The 14,342-nt window shown below is 31.8% G+C and overlaps 3 protein-coding genes across 8 annotated transcripts; all 3 read left to right on the plus strand.

Annotated features, from left to right (window-relative positions):
- Nucleotides 1-3,777, plus strand: LOC108474515 (AP-1 complex subunit sigma-1). The gene is made up of 7 exons (XM_017776463.2): nucleotides 1-193; nucleotides 1,626-1,712; nucleotides 1,898-1,989; nucleotides 2,085-2,193; nucleotides 2,278-2,313; nucleotides 3,265-3,351; nucleotides 3,444-3,777. Exons 1-7 carry the CDS (start codon nucleotides 191-193, stop codon nucleotides 3,513-3,515), a joined length of 486 nt encoding a protein of 161 aa, XP_017631952.1. The 5' UTR covers nucleotides 1-190; the 3' UTR covers nucleotides 3,516-3,777.
- Nucleotides 3,778-4,666: 889 nt separating this feature from the next.
- Nucleotides 4,667-6,172, plus strand: LOC108475655 (protein DELAY OF GERMINATION 1-like). The gene has a single exon (XM_017777642.2). The coding sequence runs from the start codon at nucleotides 5,142-5,144 to the stop codon at nucleotides 5,892-5,894; it is 753 nt and encodes a 250-aa protein (XP_017633131.1). The 5' UTR covers nucleotides 4,667-5,141; the 3' UTR covers nucleotides 5,895-6,172.
- Nucleotides 6,173-8,340: 2,168 nt separating this feature from the next.
- Nucleotides 8,341-12,726, plus strand: LOC108474565 (histone deacetylase 19). Of its 6 annotated transcripts, none has more exons than XM_017776529.2 (8): nucleotides 8,341-8,643; nucleotides 9,196-9,785; nucleotides 10,186-10,626; nucleotides 11,148-11,378; nucleotides 11,810-11,880; nucleotides 11,985-12,057; nucleotides 12,162-12,221; nucleotides 12,497-12,726. In XM_017776529.2, the coding sequence occupies exons 2-8, from the start codon at nucleotides 9,258-9,260 to the stop codon at nucleotides 12,548-12,550; spliced, it is 1,458 nt and encodes a 485-aa protein (XP_017632018.1). In that variant the 5' UTR covers nucleotides 8,341-8,643; nucleotides 9,196-9,257; the 3' UTR covers nucleotides 12,551-12,726. The 6 variants fall into 6 exon arrangements, with proteins under 6 accessions (XP_017632018.1, XP_017632021.1, XP_017632020.1 ...); XM_017776532.2 differs by having other exon boundaries at nucleotides 8,341-8,603; XM_017776531.2 differs by having other exon boundaries at nucleotides 8,342-8,607.
- The last annotated feature ends 1,616 nt before the right edge of the window (nucleotides 12,727-14,342 follow it).

Below are 14,342 nucleotides of genomic sequence, written 5' to 3' on the forward strand. Positions count from 1 at the left end.
AACCCAAATTTACCAGATCCGCTTCGAATCGATTGAACTTTTTGTTAATGAAGGATTTAAATTGTCCAAATATAAATATAGAAATCGCAGCACAGCAACGGCAGCAGAAATCCGAATCGGGATCCTGGCTTCGGTGCTTTCGGAGAATTCAGATTTTCGTTTGGACTTTTTCTTTCAGCTATTATCAAGGATGGTAACTATCTCTCTCTTTCATATTTTTGCTCCTTTTATTAATGATTATTCGGTGAATTGGTTAGGATCTTATTTTGATCTTTTCTTTTCTTTTTCTTTCTTTACAACGCTAAACATGGATCTGCTTTTTCTTGCTTATTGACGCTGTTTAGGTTTTGAATTTTGCGGTTCATGAATTTTATTATTGTGTTATGATCATGAAATTCCTCGTCATGCTGTTGTTGTTTGAGTCTAAGCTTTGCGCCTTCTCGTTTCTCTTTGGATCTGCAACTTGTTTCTGCTGAAATTTTTTTTTTTTTTTATCGTTAGCTTATCTTCTGTTTTAGTTCACTTTAATTGATTCATTTTGATAGTTCGTCTGACTTAATTATTAGATCTAACTTATTTCTCTTTTTTTTTTCTTCTGATTTTTAATCATATTAATTCGTACTTAAGCATTTCTGTTTAATGAATACTTTGCATTTTGGGATATTCGAGTTTGATTACTTAATGTGGCTGTTTCTATAAATTTTCTGTTTGATAGAACCTTATTTTCTAAGGGTTTCACATTTCTGTGAGACATTAATCATATTGAAGATAGCATATTGCCTTTTACCCCTTTCTTAGGGCATCGGATAGAGTTATTTTTTTATAGGAAGAAAATGTCATGCTTTATACTTAGATGTTGAACATATCTCCATAAAGAAGCATGCTTAGAAGATGGCCACTGCTGCATGTTACTAATCGGACTCTATAAGCTATAACTAGAAAATCATATAGATCACATAAGGTGCTTGAACTTATAGTTTCTTGAAGATTGGCTATGACTGCAGGCGTTAATGTTGATTTAGCTCATTTTTTATAGGGTGATTCCTGGCTCCCATAGTGCTAGCAAACCATGAATTTGTATTAATTTTGGGTTCTAGTTGTCACAGTAAGACCTTTTTTTCTAGTTTTACTATGCTATAATTGTTCAATTTTTCTGTTTGATAAAACCTTATTTTCAGGGTAACATTATTCATATTAAAGATATCGTATTTCTCCCCCCTCCCCCCCTTTTTAGAGGATTGGATGGAAACTTTTAAGTTATTTTCAATACAAAGGAAATGTCATCTTTTATACTTTAGCTGTTGAAAGATTTTCCATGAAGAAGCATGCTAAGAGGATGGCAAAAGCTTCATTTTACTAATCGAGCTCTATAACTAGAAATTCATATAGATTACAAAAGGAGCTTACATTTATGGTTTCTGATTGTAAGATGACTCCCGGCCCTCATAGTAAATGAAATTGTATTAATTTCGAGACCCGATTGTCCCAGTGACATATATTCCTTTTTTTTATCGTCTACAATTGTTTAATTTCACCTTAGAAACCTAGAATCAATCTTCATCTTTAGGTTGTTGACTTATTGTATTGCTATTGTCTATAACCTATGAGCCTCATTTGTGTTTCAGATTCACTTTGTACTTTTAATTAGTCGACAAGGGAAAGTTAGGTTGACAAAATGGTATTCTCCTTATTCTCAGAAGGAAAGAACAAAGGTATGGCTAGCACACTCGAATAACTTCATTGATTATTTTTGTATAATTTGCGCTTAAAGGAAAATTTCTTTATAAATTACAAGAATCTTGTGCACTTTTCTGTCTTTAGTATTTTGTTAGTGCTTTTTTTGAAGCTGGTTTTGTCTTCATTGTATTAATGCTTTATAACAATGCATTTTGAGAAGGTTATCCGTGAGCTCGGTGGGGTGATTCTCAATAGAGGGCCAAAACTTTGTAATTTTGTGGATTGGAGAGGATTTAAAGTTGTTTATAAAAGGTAATACTACAATAAGCCTGTGAGACTTGTTTTATTAATAATGTATTTGACTGTTTCAGAGATTTATCAACTGAGTTTGGATAAATTATGCACAGATATGCTAGTCTTTACTTCTGCATGTGCATTGATCAGGATGACAACGAATTAGAGGTTCTAGAAATCATTCATCACTATGTTGAGATACTTGATCGATACTTTGGCAGTGTGAGTGAAGTAAAACTTTACTTTTCATGGGTTTCTTATTGTTCCACTATATTTTATCTGATTGTGAAATAATTTTTTATGCAGGTCTGTGAATTGGATTTAATCTTCAACTTCCATAAGGTACAGTTACTGTGCTTTTCATGTACCTGTTGTTAGGATTATCTTTCCTCTTTTTTTTTTCAGAACAATTTACATCTTAATCCTTGAGTTTATGTTGAAAGTGCTCTTATTCATGTAATCCTTAGCAGCAGTTATCCTCCAACTCCGTTACTGCTCCATTCTTCTCATTCTTTAACATACCATTCTATATCCTCTTGCATTTATTTAAATTGTAAACGGTAAACTTTAAATTCTCCATACTTGCTCCCATACCAGTGTGTCTCTTGATTTTCTCTGTTCTCAAGTATCCTTAGGAAGCACCTAATGTGCATCTCTCTGATTGATGCCCATCATTTGATTGATTCGGGTGCATCTTCTTCCAGCATGGCACCATAATTTTTCATTTTGGGTACTTGCCAAACAAATCCCCCAAAAATATGAACCTTGTGGTGGCAAGTTAACCATGTGCTTGAGGAAAGGAATTATGTAGTTGAGATTTCTATTGGTCGGCATTTGCCTTCTTCCATTGGGAACTGCTGGATCTGATATCTCTGAGAAAAGGCTTTTTCTTTTCTTTTCTTTTTTTAACATTTCCTTATTTCCCAAAAAATTTAATACATTTTTGTTATGGAACCTGTTTTCTCCATGATTCAAGGAACTAGCATTTGCATCAGAGTCTTTTTGGTCATCAACACAAGTTGTTTGTGTTATGTCTGCTTGTAAACTCTGATAATTGCTTAAATTTTTAGAACAAAATGTGGTTTCTGAAAATAGGAGGTACATGTGCAATTTTGATGTAGACTTGAGTGTACCATTTTGTAGCTCATCTCTTTTTTTCCCTTTATAGATGACTTATATGATAAATGGTCATTCCAAATGTATTTGGAAGTAAAGAGTATTGTTGTCAAAAGGAGATCATAGATGTTAAAATGAGGTCTTTGCTTAACTCTTTGCTGCTATTTGACATTGAAGGCCTATTATATATTGGATGAACTCTTACTTGCTGGTGAACTTCAAGAGTCGAGCAAGAAAACTGTTGCACGTTTAATAGCTGCACAGGTAGAATTTTTATTTTTTCATTGTTAAAACGTCCTCCATATCGTGTATCATAACTTTCAATTTTCTGAGAGAATTGTTTCGTTGAACTGTAGGATTCACTGGTGGAGACCGCGAAAGAGCAGGCCAGTTCCATTAGCAATATAATTGCACAGGCCACAAAGTAGGTTATGACCAAGAGTGGTTGCGGATTGCCATTTGTATTGGGGTTGGTTTTGGTATCTCATCTGTTGTGAAAACTCTTTCTGGATTTTAGTTTGAGAACTTAATTGTATGTTTATGAATGTAGATTCGGGAGCCTTTTGTAGAAATGATCACATATAATCATCATATTAATTATGTATACAGTCATGCATTTTGGTTTCAGCAGTTCATTTGTTGGCTGTAACATGCAACAGGCATTGTTAATTTTCTTCATTTTGAAGTTAATATTTTTATTGGTCTCTCATATTGACAGTGGCTAAGAGGTAATATTAATTATGATGCTTGATTCCGCTTTTTAGTTCGGGTCGGTTTCATTTTTACTAATTTTTCCCTCTGAAACTTATGCTTGTAGGAATGATCTTAGGGCCAAGTGATCTCCTCAAGTTTGAAAGCTTGTCTGAAAAGTTTAAGGGTTTGAACAAAAATATAAACTTAAAAAATAAGTTTGAATAAAAGGGTAATGTTTGTTTTTTTAAATAGATTAGATCTTGAGTAAATTTTTTTTGATTTGAGGCTAAACCCGGCTCAACTTGAATTATATGCCTATACTTTTTCTTTCCTTAATTGCCTAGCTTTTGAAACTCACATCTACAGGTTTCTATATGATAGTTCTATATGATGGTTTTAAGAGAAGTAAATTTAGAAATTTAATCCATTTTTTCGAGGAAGAGAAATTGAAATAAATATAAATAGAAATGATATTCATGATCCTAGTCTATAATGGAGGATGCAAATTGAGTTTTGATTCATTCTTTTGTTATATTTTTATGTATTATTTTTTAAATTTATTTTTGTATAAAAATAATTTTAGAAAGTTTAATATAGATTGGTTAGGTTAGGTTAGGTTTGAGTTTAACATTTTTAATTTAAATCAAGTTTGGGTAAGATTATAAACTTATTTTTGAGCTGAATTTGGGCTTAAAAATTATTCTAAAATTTTGTATTATTCTGGCCTAATTCATAATCATATTTAATTATATATATGTCTACCCTTACACGTGTTAAAAATTAAATATGCTGATTTTAAAATCTAATACCATTAAAGAAAAAAAATTTATACGCTTTCAAATTTACGTCTTCGTGGCTATAATAGCTTAGTTGAAATCGTCATATATATCATAATTAAGTTAATGATGTTATATGGGTAGAGGGTGATTAAAGGTTTCCCGGTTCACTCAAATCACATGGAACAGCTCGTCAATTACTAGTATTTTTTTTTATAGCGATGACAACCATTTGGTTCATCGTGGAATCTTGCTACATTTTGAAACGCACATTGGACCATCACTACCACAAAAACCTCCAAGTATCAAATACAATGAATAACCGACGCAAAATGCAAAATATAATAATAAAAAACAGGAATGAAAACTTTGTCTTTTATCACCATGTGAAAAAGAAAAGGAAAAAAAAAAAAGAGATTCTAAAGAAACACACAGAAATCTACACTTACATCCCCTCTGTTCATTCTTTTGTAAGCTTTTGGATCCCTTTCACATGTTAACTGTGTTGTTATATGCTCACCGCTTAAACATATTAGCTACAAACCCAAAAAAGCTGCTTCATATGCTTCAATTTAGCGTTGAGATATGGCTAGCGATGATCAAATCCTGCAACGTTGTTTTCACGAATGGATGGCTATTCAAGAACAAGAACTCAACCAACTTCTCCAAGCTCTTAACCAGAAAGAAAATGGTGGAGACGATTTAACGGAGACCAGTTGTACTCAACTAACCGAGAAGTCTATCAACAGTTTCCAAGAGTATATCGACAAGAGAGCTCAACTATCTCGCCTGGATATTTCTGGCTTGTTTTCACCTTCATGGAACACTGCCTTGGAGAAATCGTTGCTCTGGGTAGCTGGTTGCAGACCTTCAATGTACATTCGACTCACTTATGCTCTCTGTGGATCACAAGTGGAGTTTCAGCTCAGTGACATCATCCAAGGCTTAGCTAGAGGAAACCTTGGGCAGATTTCGGCTACACAGCTGAGAATGATAAACGATTTGCACATGAAGACGATTAAGGAAGAAGAGAAGCTTTCGAATAAGTTGGCGGGGCTGCAAGAGAACATTGCAGACCAGCCGATTGCCATTGTTGCTAAAAGGATGAGCCGAGTGGGTGAAACTAGTGGGGAAGTAGATCATGCATTGGATGAACACGAGAGCTCTATGGCGAATATATTGCAGGAGGCTGATAAGTTGAGGCTAAGCACTTTGAAGGAATTACTTAGCATATTGACTCCATTGCAGGGCGTGGATTTTCTTGTAGCAAGTAAGAAGCTTCACCTTTGCATGCATGAGTGGGGAAAAACAAGAGATAATAGGCATGGTAGGATATAACTGTTCTCTATGTATATATCGTTAATTCTCTATGTTTTTCATTTTTCCTTTTTAAGTTTCCAAAATTTGAACAAAAAAAAAAAAAAAACACAGAGACCATGAACTCACTTGCGCTATCAACAGAGACCATTGTTTTTTTTTCCTTTTTGTGTACTGCAAATAAGCACATGCTATGGTTGTCGTTATTTAATTGAAGCCATCGGGCATTGCCATATTTGATATGCATAGCGTGGAAACAAGAAAGATGAGAATAGAATAAACCAAACAAATTTATGAAACGTGACAGGGCTATTGAGAGCACAACAGGAGGGTTATTGGTTTTCATTTTATGCCTACTCCGACATCATTAGTGCAGTACCAGCTATCAGAGTGGATGCACAAAGTGTTCACAATCCAGTTATCAGCCTATATACATGTTCCTAGGTGTCATGCCTTGAATAGTGGTACCTCTTATTACTTCACATATTTGCATTTAAAAAATTTAAAAAAAATTAAAATCAAATTCCTAACAAGTGTTGGGTGTAACACTACCGTAAATTAAATTCGAATTTTGAAGACGACATTATTGGAAGAGATAACTAAAAACTTAAAAACTCTAAACATAAACTATAAAACGAACAACAACGACAAAAAAAAAAAAAAGAGAAAAGAAACACTAAAACCAATAATAAAATTTATATACATTATAGTTGTTATACCATATATATATATATATATATATATATATATAGAGTGAGTATTTGATACACGATACTGTACTTTCTTTTATTCTACAAGAGCTTTTAAAGATCGACATGTGTCTTTTTAAATATATATTTTTAATAAATTACTACCCTATAAGACACTTATCAACCCATTAATTCTACTTCTAGAGTTTAAAATTTTATCGATAGTGTACTAAATATTTTTTCTCATTTAAATATACCACACATATATACAAATCGGTAATTGAATCAAATTAACCATACATTTTTTCAAATAAATCAAGTATGTATAAATGAACATCTTTTTTTTTTGACATTTTTATTTTTCAATTGAAATTTTGGTGATAAAATCAAATCAATTTTTTTAAAAAAAGAAATTTAATATGTAGTGATAAGTGTTGAGTGTAATAGTTGAGTGTAATAGTAAGGCATATAGTGATACATGCACGAATTGAGTGAAATTTATTAAATTCTATTTTTCAAGTTTGAGAAATCAACAGACTTGCGACAACTTTTTGGATGGAATTTAGGCATTTCTGGGTTGATATGTCTTCATGGAGTTTGAAGATCTATCTTTTATCTTCTAAACGAACTTTGAATCACTTGATTTTAAATTCGGGAACTCATGTTATGACTGTTTTAGTGAAGAGTGCGCGAGCAGAATTTTTGGACAAGATTATGACGAGAATTACGAGTTTCGGGCTTTTAACTCAAGTTAAATCATATTGGGTTTGAGTTTTGGGTTTAATTTTTATTATATATGAGTTCAATATTGTATTTATCAGCTCTTATTATTTTATTATTTTATTATGAATTTTTACAATTATTAAGTAATTTAAGTTATTTAGGAATTTTATGTTAACAATAAACTTTTGTTTAAAATTACTTGTTGTTCATAGTAATTAGAGTTTTAATATATTTTAGAGTTTTATTTGAATGTACTTAACTAGCCTATATAAAGGCTTCTTAATTGTTTGTTTATTAAGGATACAATTGTTTTCATTAATAAAGTTTTTAATTCAAGGAGTTTGTTTCTTAATTTTTCGTTTTATCTTTCACTTTGCTTTAATTTATCTTTTCGCTATTTAGTTATTATTTTGAATTTTGAATTTTTGTTTTAAATTTTTTCTTATTTCCTTTGTTATTTTTAAATTTATTTAGTTTCTTCCTTTGAGGTCATATCTAAATCTTTTCTTTTTGAGTCAAACAACTTGAATTTGATACTTCTTTTACTTTTGAAATTATATTGTTGGGAGGGGTAATTACGAGCCCTAAACATACACCATAAAACGAATATAAAAAGTACAAAAAAAAGCATATACTAAAATTGTATATTGTTATTGTAAAAATTATAATGTTGAAAATGATAATGAATCGTAAAGAAAGAGAGAAAAATAGAACACACAAAATTTTATGTGAAAACTTTTTGGTGAAAAAAATCACAGGTAGAATAGAAGAAAATTCATTATATCGAATTCGAATGAATACAAGAGGAGAGACGAATACGTCTATTTATAAGTTTAAATATATTATTATAATCAAATAAAGAAAGTAAACTTCTATACGGGCCTTCGACCCTTGACTTTTATCCTCATAGATCCCCAAATATTACTACTTATATCTATTTATGGGTATAATTCTAGATATTATGTCAAAAAATAGATATTATCAAAACTTATAATTAAATTATTAGAAAAAGAAACCTAATATATACATTTTTATTTAAAAATCTGGTTAGCCCTAGAGAGAGAATATGGGAAGGACCAATAAATGAAACAAAAATAATCCTTGATATTTTTTGGTTCCAACTTTCTAGAAATTACATCCTAATCCTTTTCGAACCGTTTTATCTTGGACCGTTCGGCATGAAATAAATAAAAACCATCTAACTTTAAACAGCCATTGCTGCCTTCGTCAAAATCTCCCTACTGCTGCACATTGATTTGCTTTTCATTTTCTTTGTGCTTAAACCATTCATAAACCGCAAACGTTGTTCTGAATCAACGTAGGTAAAGAAAAAAACCCTTTTAATTTCTATTTTGCAGGTAAAAATAACGTTCTTTACGTTCTGGGTTTCGTTTTAAAAATGGTTGATTTCTTTGGTTCCAAGTTATATTGTGAAAGCCTATCGATTTTGTTTATTTTTTGTAACTGTAATTTATTTCCCAGTTTGCTTTTTTTTTTCCCTTCCTTGATGTGCTTTTGTTTGTTTGAAACTTTGGATGGCTTTGTTCTGCTCTTTGTTCAGTTTGTAAATATGCTTGTTTCGTTCATCAATGTTCATCGTGATGATTATATATGTGAGTTTAATCCGATTGGATTGTGATTTACGAAGCAAACTTTGTTTCGTTGTTCTGTAATTCGTTGTTCATTTTAATTGTTATTGGTGAAAAGTTAGTAAATTTAGTTTTCTTTTATTCTTCCCTGGTATATCTCGTAATTGTTTGGGTTCTTATTTTGTGACCCTTTACATGTTTATATGCTTGAATGGAGTTGAATGAGCCTAGTTCTTCTTCAATTCTTTGTCTTTGAGATGTCAATTGAGTGTAGTTTGTGGATTTATCAGTAAATCTAATTAGGATTTTTCATGAGAGCAGAAGAAAAAGAATATAAGAGAGTAAACTTAGATTCAATCGAACATTCGAAGCCTCATTATTTGATGGAAACTGGAGGGAATTCGTTACCTTCGGGGCCTGATGGGGTGAAGAGGAAGGTGCTCTATTTCTATGACCCTGAGGTGGGGAACTACTATTATGGACAAGGTCATCCTATGAAGCCTCACAGGATTCGAATGACTCATGCCCTTTTAGCACACTATGGGCTGCTTCAGCATATGCAAGTTCACAAGCCTGTCCCTGCCAGGGATCGGGATCTTTGCCGCTTCCATGCTGATGATTATGTGAACTTTCTCCACAATGTAACCCCTGAAACACAACAGGATCAGCTCAGGCAGCTCAAGCGCTTTAATGTTGGTGAGGATTGTCCTGTCTTCGATGGCCTTTTCTCTTTCTGTCAAACATATGCAGGTGGGTCTATTGGTGGTGCTGTTAAACTAAACCATGGTTTCTGTGACATTGCCATTAATTGGGCTGGTGGCTTGCATCATGCAAAGAAGTGCGAGGCTTCAGGGTTTTGCTATGTCAATGATATTGTCCTTGCAATTCTGGAACTTCTTAAGCAGCATCAGGTACGTATTCAGTACCGTAATTCCTTATTATCTATCTAGCTTTTCTTCACTGATTTAGGCTTTTTCTTTTGGTACATGAGTGAACTCTTCATGCGTGAAAACAATCCGCTTGTACCAATCTTATCCAGGCCAATGTGATATGTGTTGCCTTTTTTGCAATTTGTCTTGCAATATTGTATGTCTTGCAATATTGTATTAATTGCAACTTAGATTTGCTGTTGATAACTGGCAACCATTGAAGAGGGATGCTATAGTAGGCACAGAATAATAAATATAAATGCTTAATTATTCATTTCTTGCATTTCCTCCTAGGGTTTACAGATTTATGTTTTTGCACTAGTAACAATTTTATGTCAAATTGTCTGTCATTGATAATGCTTTTCCTTTCTCTTTGTTACAGCGTGTTCTATACGTTGATATTGATATCCACCATGGGGATGGTGTGGAGGAAGCATTCTATACAACTGACAGGGTCATGACCGTTTCATTTCATAAATTTGGGGATTATTTTCCTGGTACAGGTGATATACGTGATATTGGATATTCCAAAGGGAAATACTATTCCCTCAACGTTCCTTTGGATGATGGAATTGATGATGAGAGTTATCATTACTTGTTTAAGCCAATTATCAGTAAAGTTATGGAAGTTTTTAGGCCTGGGGCTGTGGTCCTTCAATGTGGTGCTGACTCGCTTTCTGGAGATCGGTTGGGGTGTTTCAATCTTTCAATCAAGGGCCATGCAGAGTGCGTTAAATTTATGAGATCATTCAACGTTCCATTGTTGCTTCTAGGCGGTGGTGGCTATACCATTCGGAATGTTGCTCGCTGTTGGTGCTATGAGGTAGCTGACCTATCACATTTTCAAGTGATTAGTATATACTAATCGGTTTAAAGGATTGGTCTGCTGATTTTTATCAAATATTAATACACAGTAAAGGTGACCTTTAGGTCAACAATCAACATGTCTCTCCCCCTCCCCTTACCCTTTACTTTCTTCCCTTCTCCATGCTGTTTAAGTTCAAAGATGTCCAAATCATAGTGCTTAATTGTTTTTATTCTTCTTAATCCCTGTTTTAAAAAAGAAAACCTTTATAGTTTTCGGATTTTGAAATGATAAGGGGTAATTATTTCTTTGGAAGGTATAAGACACCAGTGTTAAATTTATTGTATGCCAACCGTCCTTTCTGCTTCTCAAGTCATATACACATTTCTAAAGAACTTTATTGTATATTTCATGACACGGTACTTAAATTGGTTCATTTTTTCTCCTTTGACCATATTATGCTTTTTGAAACACGGAAGAACTATTTGTAATTTGTTTGTGATGGACTACTTTATTTATATCAATGTCAATGTGAGCAGACAGGAGTTGCACTTGGAGTTGAAGTTGACGACAAGATGCCTCAACACGAGTATTACGAGTATTTTGGTCCTGATTATACTCTTCACGTTTCCCCTAGTAACATGGAAAACAAGAATTCACGCCAGTTACTCCTAGAAATACGCAATAAACTACTTGACAATCTCTCAAAGCTTGAGCATGCACCAAGTGTCCAGTTTCAAGAACGACAACCTGACACCGAGCTTACTGAGGTGTGTTCTGCCGCTACTTCTTGAATTTTGCCCTACCTTTTGTTTGCATCCAGTATCTACCCCGGAAATTTACAACATTTTCCGTTCAAGCTTTCATTTTTGTTTTTTTTTTTTTCCATAATTGCATGTGCTTTTATGTGTCCATGGTTGGCATTGCACATTTTACTCGGTAAATCTTTTTTTCCCTTTTGGTTCCTTGATTGTTAAATAATAAATATCTATTACGGATTAATCTTATCCTAAAGATAGATAAGAGGAAAAATTATGTGCTATACTTATTTTTGGAGCAGAAATCATATTCTCCCCGTGTAATGCAACTGGTGGTAGTTTGCATTGATACATTTCTTGCATTTACCCGAAGCTACATATTAGTCTCGTATCAACTTTGTTCTTATACTTGTTTACTTTTTGAATCATAATATAATATTCAGGCTGATGAAGATCAGGATGATGGAGATGAGAGATGGAACTCTGATTCGGACATGGATATTGATGAGGACCGGTATTTATCTTTCCTTTCTTTTTTCTCTCCATGTTTTGCACCCCTTACTGGTTCTGATTATGTTCTATTTTCGTCTTTGCGGTTCACTCATCACAATTATTCAGTAAGCTCATCATTCCAAGTAGAGTAAAGAGAGAAGTGATCGAACCAGAGACGAAAGATCCAGTATGCTCTATGGTATGATATTGGCTATCTTTTTTTATTGTGTGATTTAGGGCATTTATGACGTGATTCATTTATTTTGCGAAAAAAAATATTTATTATTGCTTATATTCTCTTAGGAGGTTCAAATAGAAACTATTGAACAAACTAGAGGATTTGATACTGCAACCAATGAAACTGTAAGTACAAATACGAACTTTCTAAAAACATAATAGCACCAGGATGAAAACAGTCTTTTTACCTTGTATCCTATGTAGTATCCGCCTGTAACACCCATATATCATATGAAAAAACTTAGAAAAGAATATTGATTGTACCTATATCACACACATACTCATACTTGAGGCATACCCGAGTCCGAGTCTGAGTCCAAGCACGTCATATATAGCACAACCACATTCAGAAACCGATATTACAGCTTTGAAAAGTTGTCTTGGTTCTGTGTTTTTTGCAGGGTGTAGATGTCAGTCCAATGCCTATTGATGTACCAACTGTGAAAGTTGAGTGAGAAAACTATCCAAAGTCCTAAGCAAAAATCATCTCTGCATTTGCATTTTATCAAACATTATAAGATATTATGTTAATGGATCAGTCCAATTTTATACAAGTCTATGAAAACCCAAAACGATTTTGATTTATATATATATATATATATTCTAAGCCTCTTTTAAGCTGTATCAAAAAGGTTTTAGATTAGTAGCAGCACTCTGTTGCTTTGGCTTACTTTTTTTTCTTTTCTATTTTTGTTGAAAGTACATATTTAAAGGCCCTCCTAGTGAACATAAAAAACAAAGAAAAGAAAATTGTAACATACTTGTGTTAGAAATATATCCTGAATTTGACAGTTTATGTATACTACCTTGTTGGTTTGCTATTTACTATTATGGTAAATGCAGGTTAAAGTACTATAGCGGATTTTAAATTATATCTCGGTTTTTATATTAAAAAGATGAACAATTTGATCTTTATACGTTAAAAGAGCAAAATAATTTTTTTGTTAATGGGCCTTCAACAATTCATTGGGAAAGTCACAGACATGAGTAAATAATTCAAATTTTATAAAGAAAATATAAATAAAATTATTTTTATAAAATTCAAGAAATAATTATAAAATAATAGAAATTCATTTTTAAATAATCATATTAATTTTACTATCATCTTAATTTTTCATATTAAAATTTACATTTTAGTAGGTAAGCGTATCATAAAGGTTCTTGTATTAGATTACATTTTGTCCTTTTATTAAAAAATGAGTAAAATAATTTTTATACATTAGATCAAAGAATAAGTCGATTCTTTTTGTTAAAAATTTTATATATTTTATAGTTTAAAAATAGTTAATGTATGTTAACATAAAATACACGTGACATAATAGGTGTTACTATTTAGCTATTTTATCAACTGCACCGATTTTAAGGGTAAAAATAAATGAAATTTTTAAAAAATGATCAATTTGCTCTTTGATATAATATATGGAGACTAATTTATTTATTTTTAATAAAAAATAAAATACAATTTAACACTTAGTATAAATATCTCTCTTGACATTTTTACCAATTTTAGTATGATATTCTTTTCTTTTTTTTTTCCTTTTTTTTGTCAATAAGTTGTACGTTGAGAATAAAAAACTTATGTTCATAATATTGAATACATTAAACATGGTGCAAATACAATGGCCAAAAAGAAATTGGGTTCAAATAGTTTTGGGTGTCGGCATTTTCCAGAGGCAAAATAGGTCTGAGCTCAACAACACGACTTAAAAAAAAAATTTGAATTTAGTAATAAAAATAATTAAACAATTAAATATTTTTATAAAAGCTTTAATTATTAGTAAATTGTCGAGTAAAGTTTTTAAATTCTACAAATAGGATTAGGAATTGATAAGTGTTTTATAGGAGTATATTAAAGTATTAAAAAATAAATATTTAAAAAAGACACATGTAAATTTTTAAGAATATTTTTCAAATAAAAAAATATATATTACTAGTGTACCAAATACTTACCCAAATGAAATGATTTTTAGGAAAATGAAATTACCACTGTTACACAAACACCAAAAGCTCTGTGATATTAGTAAATAATTTTGATGTTCTTTTCTTTAATTACTTCGGGTTGTATTTAGCTTCTAATTTTTGGAATATAAAATTATATTTAATAATTTAATTATTAATTCAGATGATTTACATCTAAGATATATTTATATATCATCAACAAACATATTTTGTTTCAACTATTAATGAAACTATTAGAGAAATTATAAAAACTAAAGGCTGTATTTAGAGGTGTTTATGGATGGGGTT

Source organism: Gossypium arboreum, chromosome 3, assembly GCF_025698485.1.
Source record: "Gossypium arboreum isolate Shixiya-1 chromosome 3, ASM2569848v2, whole genome shotgun sequence".
Classification (NCBI taxonomy): Eukaryota; Viridiplantae; Streptophyta; class Magnoliopsida; order Malvales; family Malvaceae; genus Gossypium; species Gossypium arboreum.